Source organism: Chlorocebus sabaeus, chromosome 9 (assembly GCF_047675955.1).
Source record: "Chlorocebus sabaeus isolate Y175 chromosome 9, mChlSab1.0.hap1, whole genome shotgun sequence".
NCBI lineage: Eukaryota > Metazoa > Chordata > Mammalia > Primates > Cercopithecidae > Chlorocebus > Chlorocebus sabaeus.
In genome coordinates, this window is record NC_132912.1 from 93,672,192 (window position 1) to 93,689,120 (window position 16,929).

At 36.8% G+C, this 16,929-nt stretch overlaps 1 protein-coding gene across 1 annotated transcript in view; it reads left to right on the plus strand.

Annotated features, from left to right (window-relative positions):
• The window catches only part of RPP30 (ribonuclease P/MRP subunit p30), a 28,885-nt gene extending 12,358 nt beyond the window's left edge, over window positions 1-16,527 (plus strand). The window contains exons 6-11 of the mRNA XM_007963522.3: window positions 1,295-1,384; window positions 10,533-10,649; window positions 11,203-11,232; window positions 11,624-11,661; window positions 12,056-12,135; window positions 16,322-16,527. Coding sequence (XP_007961713.1) covers window positions 1,295-1,384; window positions 10,533-10,649; window positions 11,203-11,232; window positions 11,624-11,661; window positions 12,056-12,135; window positions 16,322-16,431 — 465 coding nt within the window. The 3' untranslated portion in view covers window positions 16,432-16,527. The remainder of the gene's footprint in view (window positions 1-1,294; window positions 1,385-10,532; window positions 10,650-11,202; window positions 11,233-11,623; window positions 11,662-12,055; window positions 12,136-16,321) is intronic.
• The last annotated feature ends 402 nt before the right edge of the window (window positions 16,528-16,929 follow it).

Below are 16,929 nucleotides of genomic sequence, written 5' to 3' on the forward strand. Positions count from 1 at the left end.
GGACAGCTGTGGCAGTTGGGATGGGGCAGATTCTTTATGAGCCAATTATTTCTACCAAAACAATATTGCTTCCCAGGCTTACTAAGTTACTATGACTGTTTTAAAGCTAGCCAACCTCTGATCTCTACTTGCTTCCTAAAGCCCTGGGGTTGGAGTAGGAGTGACTGAAGTGGGGATTCTGAAGAAAAAGGGCAAGACACAGTATTCCTGTCATTGCTGAAGGTTGACACCAATCCTGCAGGTCGCTATTGCTCCCTCTTCTCTGCTCTTCCTTACTCTGCCCTTTCCCCTGGTACGTGCCACTGATGTTGTTTTGTCAGCATAGCCATCCTGGAAGTTTGGATTTGTCTGTCAAGCCTGTACACACTAGCATTGTCAATAAGCTTTATTTTTAATGTAATGTATAACAGCCAAATATTTTATCACTATAAACCAAATAATGGCAGAATCAGAGCCAGGTATATTTCTTCCAGCAATGTCTTCTGGCTTGCCCTCTACACTAGTAACCTTTTCCCAGCTTTATTTTTCTTCCCTGATTTTCCATTTATCCTGATTTTCTTATCTGTTTATTTTATCTTGTATATGGTTTTTATAAGCAGTTTCCAATCTCTTTGAGAAGAAAATGCAGAGTATTACTCAACAAGTCATAGCAAAAATTAAAACAATGGAAAGGGAAATTAAAAGTTGAGAAAATGCATTCGTTATCATTTGACTTGTAATAGCTCTGCTTTAACTATTTATGTAGATTCCTTCTATTAGTTTTTGAACAAATGTCATGAGGTGCTGTGTTCATACTTCTTTAGCTGCTCATTAGACTTGATAGGAGCCACAGCTCTGGGACAATTCTTGGCACAGAGTTGTTCGATAAATAGTTTGTGGGATAAATGGACCATGTATACATTCCATTTGGCTTATTTTTTCCTTGGATTTAGAATAGTCAGTTTCTTCTTTCTGGAACAGTCTGAAGTAATCTTCCAGAAACTGAGCCTCACTCCACAAACCGTCCTTATGTAGCAGACCATATGAGTTAGAGAGTCTCTAGGCTCCGTCTTTTGAGAAAGTCTATGGACATAATCCACTTTTGCTGGATTACAGTTAAACCATTTAAACCCAACCTAAAAGAGTAGCAAAACAGTTGACTTTGTAAAAGGTCAGATGTATTTCAACACAGAACCATCAAAACACCTATGAGTGAACCATACTTATATTTCATTATATCGGGTTTGACCCTATCTCCCGTTCTTACTTGTGCCAATTTTCCTTTTGGCCTTACCTATTTTTTTCTTCTTTACAGATTGCTTGTACACATTTAGATGTGGATTTAGTCTGCATAACTGTAACAGAGAAACTACCATTTTACTTCAAAAGACCTCCTATTAATGTGGTAAGTGTTATACTTTCCATTCTGTATTTGAATCTTAGAAACTTACATTAGCAAATTGGAAAAGAAGCAGAAGAAACCAGTGTTCTTAGAAGGAAAAGCAAAGACTAGGGAATAGGAGGCGGTTTTAGAAAAGAGAATTTTAGTTTTGAAAGCTGAACAAAGGGAGAAAGAAAGTTTAAAATGAAAAATATCCAGTTAATTATTAAGATGTTTTTAAAAGGCTATAGAACCCAAAATTTATGAAGGATATTTCTTGAGAGGATAGCTAATAATCATGGGTACTTATAACTTGAACATTGATTATTAAGGGAACAGAGCAGTCAAAAAAGAAGGGGAAGGGAAAAAATAAAAAGCAGAGGATCCTTGAGGCACCAGCAAGCTAAAGAGAATCAAGAGGGAACAGGGCATGACATCACATAGACGTGGTCTATGCAAAATTAAAATGTGTGTTGAAGCATGCTTATTCACAAAGAGCCTAGAGTTATATTAACCTAATAGGATGGCCATGTGTTCAGAGAACTTTTTTGTTTCTCCCTCTGCTATAGAATTTTTCTCATTCCCCTTCTACATAGTTTTCTCTTGTTTTCCCATACCCTTCATCTTCCGTCTGCCATGCCTTCTTCTAAGTCTTAATTTCCTCCCATTTCCATCATAAGGTACTATTATTTCACACCAGTAACTATTTTAGTAGCATAAGGTCAGCACAGCTGTTAACTATTTGCTTTGCCAATCAGATCCTAGGAAGAGTTGAGATGCTATTTTAGAATAGTGGCTTCCAAAACCCTACTTAGTCTCCTGTTCTCAAAAACTGGTATCCAGGGAGAAAAAAAGAGTTTAGCAAATACAGTCCAAATTACGTATCCAATCCTATCAGAGTCAGAAGATTAATTTTTGTAAGAAGTTTTTCAAAACAGGATAATTCCCCTGCTCTTTTGCCTCTGTAAAATCGTAACTTTCTCAATTTTAATTCTCTTTGGTGCTAAGGCATTGGCTTGAGAATCGGGGGAGACAATAGGAGGAGAAAATGGAAAATTGGTATGGGAAAATTCAATGTGGCAAAAATAATAATTTATTATAATAAATTATATATAAAATTTATATATATATAAATTATATATACATAAATAATAATAAATTATTATTATTATTATTATTAGAGACAGGGTCTTACTCTGTTGCCCAGGCTAGAGTGCAGTGGCATGATCATAGCTCACTGCAGCCTCAACCTCCTGGGGTCAAGTGATCCTCCTACCTCAGTCTCCTGAGTAATTGGGACTACAGGTGCATGCCACCACACCTGGCTAACTTTTTTATGTTTTGTAAAGTTGGGGTCTCACCGTGTTTCCCAGGCTGGTCTTGAACTCCTGGGCTCAAGCGATCCTCCCACCTTAGCCTCCCAAAGTGCTGAGCTTACAGGCGTGAGCCACCACGCCTTACCCACCCAATGTGGAAAAATTTAGGTTAGCTTATGTTCTACCCCTAAAAATATGCTACTCAAACTAAAAATATGTAATCATGTATTTCAAGGGACAAACATGAAAGCTCTTGTTGGGTAAACTTTTTTTTGATACGGAGTCTTGCTCTGTCACCCAGGCTAGAGTACAGTGACACGATCTTGGCTCACTGCAACCTCCGCTTCCCGGGTTCAAGCAATTCTCCTGCCCCAGCCTCCCAAGTAGCTGGGATTACAGGTGCATGCCACCGTGTCCGGCTAATTTTTGTATTTTTTTTTTTTTTAGTAGAGATGGGGTTTCACCATGTTGGCCAGGCTGGTCTCAAATTCCTAACCTTCCTCAGCCTACCCAAATGCTGGTATTACAGGCATAAGCCACCATGCCTGGCCTAGGGTAAATATTGACAGTACTAGTGAACATAACAATATAGGCTAAGCTCAAATCATTGGTTCCTTGTGTTGTTGCCAGTACTTATAAATAAGTAAACAGTGAAAAACCCCTGAATCACCACATTTTCGACTTGGAAATCTATGTTGTGCAGCAGCTCGTTTGTCAAATGTGGGGAAATGAAAAACTGCAAGAAGTCATTCAGCTCTTTAGTCACACAGGATTAGGAAAGTTGTGATTGGTTGTCTGTCAAGATCTCTGATGTGCCCCAGGTACCTATGATAAAAGCCACAAATTAATACAGTACTAAAGGTTATGACAATCTTGTTGGCCTCACATATTGTTTCTCTCCAGAGGTAGCAATCTCTGTCTTTAGAAGTTTGCCTAACCTTTTTACCAGCCTCATACTGCCAATACAGTTTCTATGGAAGTAGCACCCCCAGAGTTGGGCAATATAGCTACTCAGCAAATTGCTAGTGAACTTACAACTTTTTCACCTTTGTCTTCACCTTAATGAACTAGGAAGGTCATTTTCTAGACGGCTTTGCCTGAATAAGCCCACATACGATACTGTGACCTTGGTTGGGAGGAGCTAGCATGTGATGCTAAGGCCAAGTCCATGGATTGGACAGCAGTGCACAGCACATAATTCCTCATGTCTCACAACAATGGTAAGATTCCCAGTGGCTACTTCGGTGAGAGCTTTTAATTGGGGTTCTTAGGAACTTGTATTATTGTTTAAACCAGAGTGTGAGCTTCTAGAGAACACTAGCTGTGTCATGGTCCTTTTTTAAGTACTCCACTGTCTTGCCTATAATGAGTCCTCCTTACAGTTTGTTGAGTGAATAAGTACATGTTGAGCTTAGCATCTCAGGGTACAGCATAGGGGATGTGGCCAAATTCTCGTTGTTGGTCACTAGCTGGATGTCCGCATTCAGCAGGAAGTATATGCAGTGAGGGAAATGGGGCAGCAGGGCAACATGAGGAGGACAGTGGCATTCAAGATAGTGACACCAGGACACCCCACCCCTGATTCCATTGGGAAGTTCAGGAAAGCTACTTTTGTTTGATGGGCATTTTTGGCTTAATTCCTACATTTTTCAATTTAAGAATTCTGAAAAGTAAAAAATTTTGTCAAGTTAGAGGGATACGCAGTTTAACACAGTGTCTGCTTTAAAAAAAATCTGGTGTGAACATTTTACATATGTTGTTTAATAAAAACTAGATGATGGAGTGGAAAGAAAGGCTGCACAAGATTATTTTTAGTCTTCATCTAGTAGAGGAGTAGGCTGCACTGTGAATTGGTCAAGAAGCAGAAGCGTCCCTGTTAATTTATTCACCTATTTTTTTATTAAAGAGAGAGTTGGAAACATACAGGGTCCAGCTTGTTGGATAATAGTTGTGGTATAGGTATGTGTGTATTATTTGTAACATAATATCCAGTCTGGCTGTGGAGCTATTTGTCTACACAAAGGGTGGAAATGTATACATTGTGAGAGCACAGAACATGTAGTAAGTAGGTGTGGGTAATAGTTCAGTCTTCAGTCTTGGTCCTTGCATGTTCCCTTGGCTTTGAGAATAAACCTGTTTTTGGCCTTGAGAAGTTCATAGATTGGCTTTAAAAGGATCACTTTATAAGGATTACTTTTTTTTTTTTTTTTTTTTTTGGAGACGGAGTCTTGCTCTGTCACCCAGGATGGAGTGCAGTAGTGTGATCTCGGCTCACTACAGCCTCTGCCTCCTCAGTTCAAGCGATTCTCCTGTCTCAGCCTCCCAAGTATCTGGGATTACAGACGTCTGCCACCATACCTGGCTAATTTTTTTGTATTTTTAGTAAAGATGGGGTTTCATCATATTGGCCAGGCTGCTTCTGAACTTCTGACCTCAAGTGATCCACCTGCCTCGGCCAGGGTTACTTTAAATTAAGCACAGATCTTAATTTTGTTACGATTTGGGCCCTTTTCTTTGGTTGTGGTGAAAAGCAGTATTAAGAAAGGTAAGTCGTTCATATTTTACCAATAGGCCAGACGCCATGTGAGGATCTTCAGCTTGGAAGGTTGGGATTGTGAAGGAGGGCCCAGGAGCTCTAGAGCATGCCAGACACTCCATTTGTGTACTTTGCAACTCTTCTGCCTTTTGTCATCTTCACTGCATGCTTAGGGCACCATGATTTCAATTATGCAATTTCCTCTAAAATCTCCCACAAACCTCTTCTGGAGTCTAAGTAACTTGTCATTGCAACTCTATCATGTGATAGATGTGTTTCTAAAAAATTGGATTCCACTCCTCTTCTTGGATAATCACATGACTTCAGATTATTTAGCATTTTATGACGAGCAGTTTGATACCTGCTGTGGCCCAGCAGCTTTGGGATGGGGTAGATATTAATTATCTCCATATGCAGATAATACAGTCTTTCTCAGGTAGTTCATGGTTCACACAGTGAAATGACTCTCTCAAGGGGTTGACTAGGGATTTGTACTCAAGCTTTGATTCCAAATCTGTCATTTCCTACTGGGAAATGCTATTTAAAGTTACTTTACAGCAGTACTCTTTGTTAAGCAGAGTAATTTCATATTTTAAAACATGAGCTTTATGAATTCAGGTTGTGAGAAGAAGGATGTTCTTAAAGCTGCACGTATCTCTTTACTTTCCCTTTGATTTTTTTACAATGTTATTTCCATTTCAATGTTATTGTCATTTAACACTGACTTCAAGCTTATTGAGTTATTTTAAGGGATCTTATATGTTTTACACTCTGATGTTTTCCCCTCAGCCCTTCCTTTAACCCTAATCCATTTCTGTCTTTGTGGTCCAATTACTCCCCACTGAGAGATGTTTAGTAAGTAATATCTAAAGCAGTGAGGTAGTTCCATGAATCGTGCTATAAATACTTGATTTGGATGTGAGTGTTCTGTAAACTTTGTTTTATCACACATGAATCTAATGTGTTAAGTACTGTGTCCATTCAGTGCCAGTATTAAAAATTTCTGTGGCAAAAACAACAACAACAGCAAACAACTCCAGAAACAAAGTTAAAAGACAGATGACAAACTGACGGAAAATTTTCACTCATGTCATAGACAAAAAGCTTACTTCCTTAACACAGAAAGACCAAAGAGTGCTTAGAAATTAATAAGTTAAAAAAAAAAAGATGAACAATACAAAAAAATGGATTAAGAATATGAAAAAGGCATTTCACAGTAAAGGAAATGCAAACAGGCCTTAGACATATGAAAAGATGATTAAATTTATCATAGTAAGAGATTTCACATTAAAATCACCTGTGTGATTAGAGGTACACTCTGTTGTAAGACTGCAGGAAAGCAGTCATTCTCATACTTTGCTTGTAACAGTGTAAATTGGAACAATCCCTACATGGAGGGTGTGTAATTTGGCAACAACTCTTCAAATTACAAATACATTTACTGATTTAAACAACAGTTTTAAACTGTATGATCTCACAGTTCTGAAGCCTGGAAGTCTGAAATCAAGGTGTCAGCATGGACTTGTTCCCTCTGAAATCTATAGGACCGCCTTCTTTGCCTCTTTTTAGCTTTTGGTGATTTTCTGACAATCTTTGGTAATCCTGGGCTTGCAGCTACATAACTCCAATCTCTGCCTTTGTCTTCAGTGTGTTCTCCCTGTTTGTCTCTGTGTCTTCACATGGCCATCATCTTACAAGAACACCAGTCATATTGGGTTAGGGGCCTACCCTATTCCATTCTGACTTCATCTTAACTCATTACATCTACAGTGACCCTATTTCCAAATATAAGATTACATTCTGAGGTACTGAGGTTTAGGGCTTCAACATGTCTTTTGTGGATGAGGACATGATTCAACCCATTATGACTAGCAATCCCACTTCAGTGTTATTCTACAGATACACTGAAACCACCCAAAGGCTATCAGTAGAGATTTGGTTAAATACATAATATACCTCTACAATATAATACTGTGCAACTGTAAAACAGAGAAAGTTATGAGCTGACTTGGAAAAGCTTTCATGTCAGGACAAGAATGTAGCAGACTACCTTTTGTATAAGAAAGAAAAATAGTATCCATATTTGCTTATAGTTGTATGAAGAAACTCTGGAATAAGACACAAGAAATTAATAAAAGTGATTATTGGAGGAAGGGATAGGGCAGATAGGATCGGAGATGCAAGTAGTACTTTTTATTGTTTTCTTATGTTGCTTTGTGAGTCATGTGGACAGATTACCTATCTTAAACACTGAAAGGGTGTCATTCATTTGAATGAATAAAGAACTAATTTTTATGACATTAACAGGGAATCAGTATATTGTCCCAGTAATCAGCTCCTTATTTTCTTCTGTCTTTCTCTAAGGCTTTGCTTAATACTTAGAATTTTAGTGCCAGTGTGTCTTGATTCAACTGTCACACACCTGTCCTTAGTAGCATCTTTATAACCATTATTTCTCATTAGGAAAAAAATCTGATCACCCACCCATGCCAGAACCTTTGGTCAGACATGAGAACAAAAGCTAATCAGGCAGGCACTGTTAAGAAGAGGCTGTTATGAACAATCATTTGATGAGCTTTAGTCAATTTGCATTCAAATGGTCTTACAGCAAGATCCCAGGTAATGAGTCTGTATTTTATCCATCTAAAAATTTAAAATGAGATATTGTGAAAGAAATATTCACAACCTTCAATAGCGCATTATTTTTAATTTTTCTTTTTCAAGAATTCCTATAGCAGTTTTAAAGTAAACTTGATTCATGTACCAAGATGAAAATCAGAACTTTTTTCTTAAAAAATAATTATGCTGATAATATCCTTTTTTTCTCCCCTTCCCCCTACAAAAGTTGTTTTTATTTTGATTTGGTCCCCACAAGGGTCTAGAAATTTAGATTCAGTCAATTAGGAATATTTTGAGATCTAGCCATCCAACTCTATGTATCATTCATCTCTTTCATTTGTTTCCCCTCTTCATCATCCTATTGCCTTGTATTATAGTTCCACAACTAGAAGGATAAGGAAAAGAAATACAGGTCAGCCTCTTCAGCTAATTAATAGTTTTGGTAAAATATATAGCCAAGGAGATGGCTGATAATATGGCTAAAAGGGATGTTTCTGTTTATCTGTGGCTTTTGGTTAGCCAGGTGCATCGAGGTTCCTTTGATGATGGATCGTCTATAATGAACAACGTTATCACAGGACATCTTCTCCATAAGCTACTATTTATTCACTCAAAATATAAATACACACTTTTTATGTAAAAGGCAGTCTAGCTCTCAAGAAGTGTACAAGCTTCCCAGAGAGAATGAGATACACATTCAACTATGACAGAAATATTATCTTAACAAATGTCATTCCTAGAAATAATCAACACAGGTAAAGAATTAGAGATGGGGAAAAGTCAAAAAATGAGAGAGGGGAAGGTTGCAGTGTGGAAAATAGCATTTAAATTCTAACCAAACTAGAATCAGACAGACAGGAAAATCTAAAATAAAATCTGGGAGCCTTGAAGCCAGAGGAAGAATTAAGGAAATCTGTGTTCAGGAAGGAAAAGTAGAAGGGGCCTTGAAGTGCAAGTGAATTAAATCAAGAGAGACTGCCAGTTCTAGAAAAAGACAAGTTTCTCCATTCCCTGTAAATGCTCAGGAGTAAACCCTAGGAGTCACAGCTGGGCCAGTCTCAACTCGTACTCTGGGCAATCGAAACTCATTTGCCAAGCAGAGACTTGGATCATACTGCCTAGAACATGCCTACCATTCTTTATTCATTGGAAAGAGTACTGCCACCCAAGTGACTTTTGCAATTGGATAAGAAAGAAAAATAGTATCTATTCATATTTGCTTATAGTTGTATGAAGAAACTCTGGAAGAAGACACAAGAAATTAATAAAAGTGATTATTGGAGGAGGGGATAGGGCAGATAGGATCAGAGATGCAAACAGTACTTTTTATTGTTATGTTGCTTTGTGAGTCATGTGGACAAATTACCTATCTTAAACACTGAAAGGGTGAGAATCTGATTATCCTCTCTATGCTGAAAATCCTTCAGATGTTTTCTTCATTAGGAATAATCCTCGCCATCAGCTCTAAAGGCCTGCACAGTTAGCCCTTCCCATCCTCTTTAGCCTGTCTTCCTCATTATTTTTCTCCAGCATTTGACCTTCCCTACGTACTGCCATGCTGCAACCTTGGAGACTTTGCCAATGCAAAAGTCTGACCTCCCTATGAAAATGCACCTTCCTCTGCTATTTAACTACTTAATTTCTTCCTTACCCCCATCCAGTCTTCTCCTTGATAGCACTTAACACGGTTGAAGTTTTATATTTTTGTGTGGTTATTGATCGTCTGTCTCCCCCACTAAAATGTGAACTTTTAGAAGGCAGGAACCATCTCAGCTTTTGCACGTGGTGGGCTTAAAACATATCTTCTGTGAATGGATGAAGACATTTAGGTGCTCATTAGGAAAGCTGAATAGTATGGTGGTTAATTTCAATCTCATTTCCACTCATCTACTTACCTGTGGATCCCTGTGTAGTAAGAGTACATTAAATAAAGAAGTTTCTTTTTCTCATGAAAAAAGCCAGGCTTGTATGGTGAGCTGGGCAGAATCTTCACGGGCACTTCCTTCTTTTTTGTTGTGCAGCTATAAGCCCAGTGAAAAACCAGGGCCTTTATTACTAAAGAAAAAGGAGAGGACAGATATCTGGGCAATTAGCAATCTTTGCAGTAATGCTTTATAAAGATATTATAGTAAGGATTAAATGTTACATATAAGACTCTCTTAGCATATAGTCAGCACTCAATTAACTATGGCTGTTATTCTCTCTTCAACATATAGGTAATAAATTACTTACCTGAAAGACCTACCCACCCTTGGTTCTTTGGGCTTTTTTCAGCTCTTCATTTCTTTGTCTCTTTGTGCATTCGTAGGTCAGATTACTTGGTTTACTATGTTTGCATACAGTTTACTCTAAATGTAGGGAGTACATTTCTGTTTTCCTTTTGATAGTGCATAGAGTAATAGCCCCTCTCTCTCACCCCATTGGGACTTTGTTCTTCTTAGCCTCTTCATAATTCCTGTTTATGTAATGTCAGCTTCCCCACAGCCAAGATAAACTCTTTTGATCAAGTAGAGCCACAGATTTATTTTCTTCTCCTTGTGGGTGGTGCCATTTGAGTGTTAATGTGTCTTTCATAAAGCTGTACCTTGACATGTAAGGGGTGAGTGGTAGGGAGTGAGGAAGGAGGTGAAGAGAGAATCTGTGAAAATGAAGTAGGCCAGTGCATGTTTATCTCTGACAGTTTTCTTTATTTCCTGTGAAGGCAATTGACCGAGGCCTGGCTTTTGAACTTGTCTATAGCCCTGCTATCAAAGACTCCACAATGAGAAGGTATACAATTTCCAATGCCCTCAATTTGATGCAAATCTGCAAAGGAAAGGTATGGTTCTATAATTTTAGGATGTTTTTCGCATCTGGCAGTTTATTATTAGTGGTACACTGGAATTGTCAAACTGACTCCTTTTCCTTAACGCAGAATGTTCTCAAAGCATAGGAACAAATTTTCCCATTTCAGTGAGCTCTGCTAGTTTTAAAGGAAAGAAAAATACCAAGGGAAGAATAATATAAGGGAGAAAAAGATGTGTTGGAAGCCATATCTTTTGATAAAAATTTGCAGTTTACATACTGTGAAAGAAAAGTCTAGAATAACAATTGTCCTCACTGAGTTGAATTAAGATTATGTGACCTTTTCATCTTGTTTTTTAAACTTAATTCATCTGTACTAAGATCTGTTAGGAAAACATATTTTGCCTTTAGTTTGAAATGAAATCTTTCATTTTTTTCACCTTAATCATTTACCTTATCTTTAAAAGAAGATGGTATTTGAGCCTTAAATGTTAAAATGTGATTACTGGCTATTTATATTATGAAACTCTCCTTTTTTTTTTTTTGCATTTATCTAAGATTAATATTAATCACTTTCTATTTTGTAGAATGTAATTATATCTAGTGCTGCAGAAAGGGTAAGTCTAGCATGAAGTACTTTATTTTCATCTTTCAGGTTATAAAACTTTGCAGTTTCTAGGAGATAAATTAAAATAGTAAATGAATATTTGTTGCATTTTTTTCTATTTTAACTGCATTTGCTCATTGTAATTGCTAAACAGTAAAATTTATCCCCATTTTCTTTAGGCTTCAACTTTTGTTTATATGGTTTTTCTTTTATACTTTTACAGAATGCTTTTCAAGCTTCTCTTATATTTTCAAAAACTATAAAACCCATCAAAATTATAAGGACTTAAATTTATGTAATTTTTTAGTTTTGGATACTTAAATATTCTATTAATTTGCTATAAGTTATTGAAATATTATAAATAATTTTCTCGTATCCACTCTTTGTTCATTTTATTTCAGCCTTTAGAAATAAGAGGGCCATATGATGTGGCAAACCTGTATCCTTTTCTGAGTAAAAGTTGTTGACATTGTCTTCAGGAAATTTTGAATTCAAAGCTGTATTATAGTTGAATGTGGTATTTTTCTCAACCTTTTACTGTAAGTTTACCAATTAATAACTTCAAAAATAAATTGTATAACCTTATAGAGATCTTTATGTTTCTGTTTTTTAATTAATCCTGAGATAGAAAAGAGGAAACGGGGGACTTCATATGATAAAAGCTTAGAGTTAAATGAGTCTTTTCTCAGATGCATGTTCCAGTTGGACTAAGAACTGCTGTTGAATTAATTAACCTCTCAACACGACCAGGTTAGCTGGCACTTTCTGTTATGTTTGTGTTAGTCTCGTGTCCTTGGCTGACTCCGGGTTGAAATCTTTAATGCTCCTCCAAGAGGCTTGCTGTTTGGGCTCTCTGAAAGTGATGCCAAGGCTGCGGTATCCACCAACTGCCGAGCAGCACTTCTCCACGGAGGTAAGCAAGTTCTTCCAGTACAAACTGAATGGTCATGTTAGAAGCAAGTCATTTTTACAGCCATACCTATTTTTATTGCCCTATCCTCCTGAGTTCCTTTGGGGTCGTCTTTTCTCAACCTGTTCTAACCATAGCCATCAGTGTTTTCTCACCCTCACTTCAGGCTTTACTTTCTAAAGTTTGTAGAATGAGTATAGTTTTCATTACAGAAAGAGTATTGAATAGTTCCTCCAGCTATACATGTGTGCTCCTGCCCACATTTTGATAGACTTCTAATCTCCCTTCTTCTCCCTCACCAAAGGGCCGTGCTTTCCCTGTTGAAAATCTGTTTTAGAGAACTGATATATTAAAAATATACATTAAACTATTTATTAGGAAAACAAAAACAAGTACATTTTAAAAATCCAACTAACAAAACATAGACTGTAACTTTTACATTTATTATAACTCAGAATGTTTCTTTTCCCATGTTTGATACCATGGTCAAGTTGTGTCCAGACTGTACTGTTGTTGTTGTTGTTGTTGTTGTTGTTGTTGTTGTTGTTTTCTGTTTTTAAATAAAGACAGGGTCTCACTATGTTAGCCAGGCTGATCTTGAACTCCTGGGCTCAAGCAATCCTGCCTTAGCCTCCCAAAGTGTAGGATTACAGATATGAGCTACCATGCCTGGCCAGACTGTACATTTTTTACTTACGTTTTGTATACGTACCTTTTCACTGACTGAATTTCCTATTCATCAGATGTTAAAAATTGAAAGTATGCTGAAACTTTGGAAAATGAAAATGAAATTTTATTAAAACAACTTAAGCTTTTGATCACTGTTTTGTCTTCATTATCTTTATAATCCTTAGGACTAGTTGTAGTGGTTAAGAAGCAATTTCATTGATATCACCCAAATGAATTTTAAACTTCAAAGTAGATCGCTACATATAGACTAAGTTATTTGTCATGAATAGCTAGGTTATTGAGGGCTTGTGTGTTGGGCTTTATTGATCTGATTTCCACTTGAGAGAACTGCTTACTGTATTGGCTTGCCATAAATTAGATGATTTTTGCTTTTAGTTTCAACATTTTTAGTTTGAGATTTTTGTGTTATGTAGCCTAAAACTCATCACATAAGCTTTAGGAGTGATCAAATTAATTGAGATTTTTTATGATGATTTTCTTGAAATTAGGGAACAGTTGGTTCACACTTTCGTAGTTCTGTCATTATTTTGATCTATTTTAAATAAACAATCATCAAGATTTTGAGTAACAGTTAGGGTTCCAAAATGGACTAAACAAGAAACAGTAACTAAAATACAAATACATATATAATTTTATATATAGGGAAATAGGAAGTCCTGCATTTGACTTTAAGAACTCAGCTGTTCAGCATACAATATATAATATGTAATGTATTTTTTTTTTAGAATTTCTTTTTGTGGGTACATAGTATGTGTATATATTTATGTGGTACTGAGATATTTTGATATAGGCATGCAATGCATAATAATCACATCATGAAAAATGGGGTGTCCATCCCCTTAAACATTTGTCTTGTGTTATAAACAATCCAATTATGCTTTTTTAGTTATTTTTAAATATACAATTAAGTTACATTGACAATGGTCACCCTGTTGTGCTGTCATATACTAGGTCTTGTTCATTCTATTTTTTTTGTACACATTAACCATCTTCACCTCCCCCTCAGCCCCCTACTACCCTTCCCAGCCTCTGGCAACCATCCTTCTACTTTCTGTCTCCAGGAGTTCAGTTGCTTTGTTTTTTAGATCCCACGAACGAGTGAGAACATGTGATGTTTGTCTTTCTGTGTCTAAAATCAGGCTTTTATAGGAGCTAAACTTAAAGAAGACTTGTGAACTTCAGGTGGCATTACCATTCACCCCAGTGTACCCAGGACAGTTCTAGTTTATGCCTGCTGTTTCTGTGACCTTATTAGCACTTCTATTCCCTGAAGAGTGTCCTAAATAGATGATAAAATATGGTTACCCTGGTTTTCGTTGCCATTGGGATCAGTATGAGACGGTAGTGTGATGTGTTCTTAAGATTGCTAATTCAGCTTAGGTAATATTAGAAATAAAGGATTCTGAGGCAAGGAAATGCAAAGCCTCATTATTATACTCTTACTTATGAAATCTCAGCCAGCATCTGTATCATTCTGAGTGCCACATTTAAGAAGGACAGCAGTGCACTGAAACACTATTGGAAAATGTCTACTCGGTCTTTAAAGGGTCTGGAAACCTCATGATGAGAGGAATCATGACAGTGGTGCAGGCATGGATACCTGGCAAACAGAAGACTTTGGACACATAGTAGTTGGCTTTCAACTTGGAAGGCTTGCCACAGGAAATCAGAATTAGGTTCCTTGGGGGTCCAGAAATCCAGAAACTAATGAATAGCAATTCTGAGGAGGTTGTATGGAAAGGATAGAGGAAAGAGGCCCAAGGTCAGAGTCTTTGGCCTGTGATTGACAAAGTTCATGCTGTCAGTCAGCCCCTGGACCAAAATGAACCTGTTGGGGACACCTGCCTTAGCCCCTTGTGAACAAAATTATTCACTTGTAAATAATCCTTTAGATTTTCCTTGGCAAGATGATTAAAGGAAATACTATATGTGAAAACATTTTGTAAACTAAAGCATACCCAAATACAACTTCTCGCTGTTACAGAAATGCATTTATTTTTAAAAGACACTAAAGAAATTAATGCATTTTGTTTAAAAGTGCTGATTTTCACAATGTTTTATTTCAGGTGATTTTTAGACTAGACTATATGGGTAGAGAATCAGTGATATAAATTAATAGCTATTAAGTGTGACGTTTTTCATTTGGTGAAATAGAAATAATTGACAGTTTTTATTTTGAGGTTCTCATATTGACATTTTAATAACCTTGAGAGCAGTTTTATCCCTTTTACAAATAAAAGTGTTTTAAAATAATTGGCAAAGCAGATTTACTAAGTTAATCTTGATAAATGGGAAAATAATGCTTAACACTTTATAGTTGACTTTATTTTTATTATTTGAAATAAGAAATAATTCATAGCTAAATTCTGGTCAAGTTGTTTTGATTCTGCCACCTTTGTAGCTAATGGGTATCTCTCTCCTTCTCCATAATCCCTTTCCCTTTCTAAGAACAGAGTTGGAGTCTATTTTCATGACACTATGGCCTTTCATAAGCTACCCTTCCGGCCTCGTTTTCTCCTAATTTTTTCATATTCCTTCTTCACATCAGCCATATATTGTCCTCTAAACTGTCTTACCTAGGTTCTTCTTACCTTTCTCTCCATGGCTTTGTAAAGGAATACTTCTCTTTTTCTTATTCCATTTACCCTATTCAGAGTAGTGTCACCTTTATATAATACCTCATTGCTTTATCCAGCAGTTAATTCTTGTGGATGCCTCCACTCCTATTATATTTGCTCTTATTGTGCTTCTCACATGCATGTATTATGGGGAAAAGCACCGACTGTTAGGCGTCTTAATACCCTCTGTATATGGACACAGTGCCTAGCCTATTAGTAGGTTTCTAGGAGAAATTGGTTAAATTTAAGTTGAACTCTGCTGCCAACCTAATCTAAGCATTTAATAATTTCTATTAATTCTTTGCTCATTGTCACCAGTTAAAGAGATCAATAAATTTATGAGTTTGATTTTATTCATTAACTCAACTAGTATTTATTGAACACATTTTGCATAGCCAAGCCATTGTTGAGTGTTGGCAGTATAATACAATTGATTCTTCAGAGGTACCTTGATGTTCTAATGAGAGAGATAGGGTACATGCTGTAAAATGAGGCAAACATGTGCTCCACTTGGGAGCCATACACTCGATTGCTGTGTGTGCTCTCTTGATTTGTCTGTCTATCATATATAAAGTATCTGCTACACTAATGTCTATGACGGGGTTCTGGCTACATAAGATGCCATGGACAGACCACTGGAGATAACACTGTCCTGCAGTTTTACCCATGAGGTAATCTTCAGGTATGAATTAGATGTTAATATATTGATATTTGTGTATGTTGGGAAAAAAGATAATGACAGTAAATGGCACTAGCACCCATAGCAGTTCATTATGGCTTATCATTTACTAGTGCTGTAAGCCAAAGTAATATGTTAAACCACCTCCTTTTAAATTATGTCTTAACTTCAAGCACAAATGGTTTCCCTGTTTGTTTTATAGAAACTAGAAAGACTGCTTTTGGAATTATTTCTACAGTGAAGAAACCTCGCCCATCAGAAGGGGATGAAGATTGTCTTCCAGCTTCTAAGAAAGCCAAGTGTGAGAGCTGAAAAGCATGCCCCAGTCTCTGTCAGCACTCCCTTCTTCCCTTTTATAGTTCATCAGCCACAACAGAAATAAAACCTTTGTGTGATTTACTGTTTTCATTTGGAGCTAGAAATCAATAGCCTATAAAAACAGTTTTACTTCCAATCCATTAAAACAACAAATGAAACCTAGTGAAGCATTTTTTTAATAGGCTGCCAGCTTAATGAATTTAGATGTACTTTAAGAGAGAAAGACTATTTATTTCTCCTTTGTGTAAGTGATAAATAACAGCAGATATACTTGAATAGGATGTTTCAGGTATTTTTGTTTTGTTTTGTTTTTGAGATAGGGTCTTGCTTTGTTGCTCAGGCTGGAGTACGGTGGCATAATCACAGCTCACTGCAACCTCAATCCTGGGCTCAAGCGATCCTCCCACTTCAGCCTCTCAAGCAGCTGGAACTACAGGTGTGCACTACCAGGCCTGGCTATTTTTGTTGTTTTTTTTTCCCTTGTAGAGACAT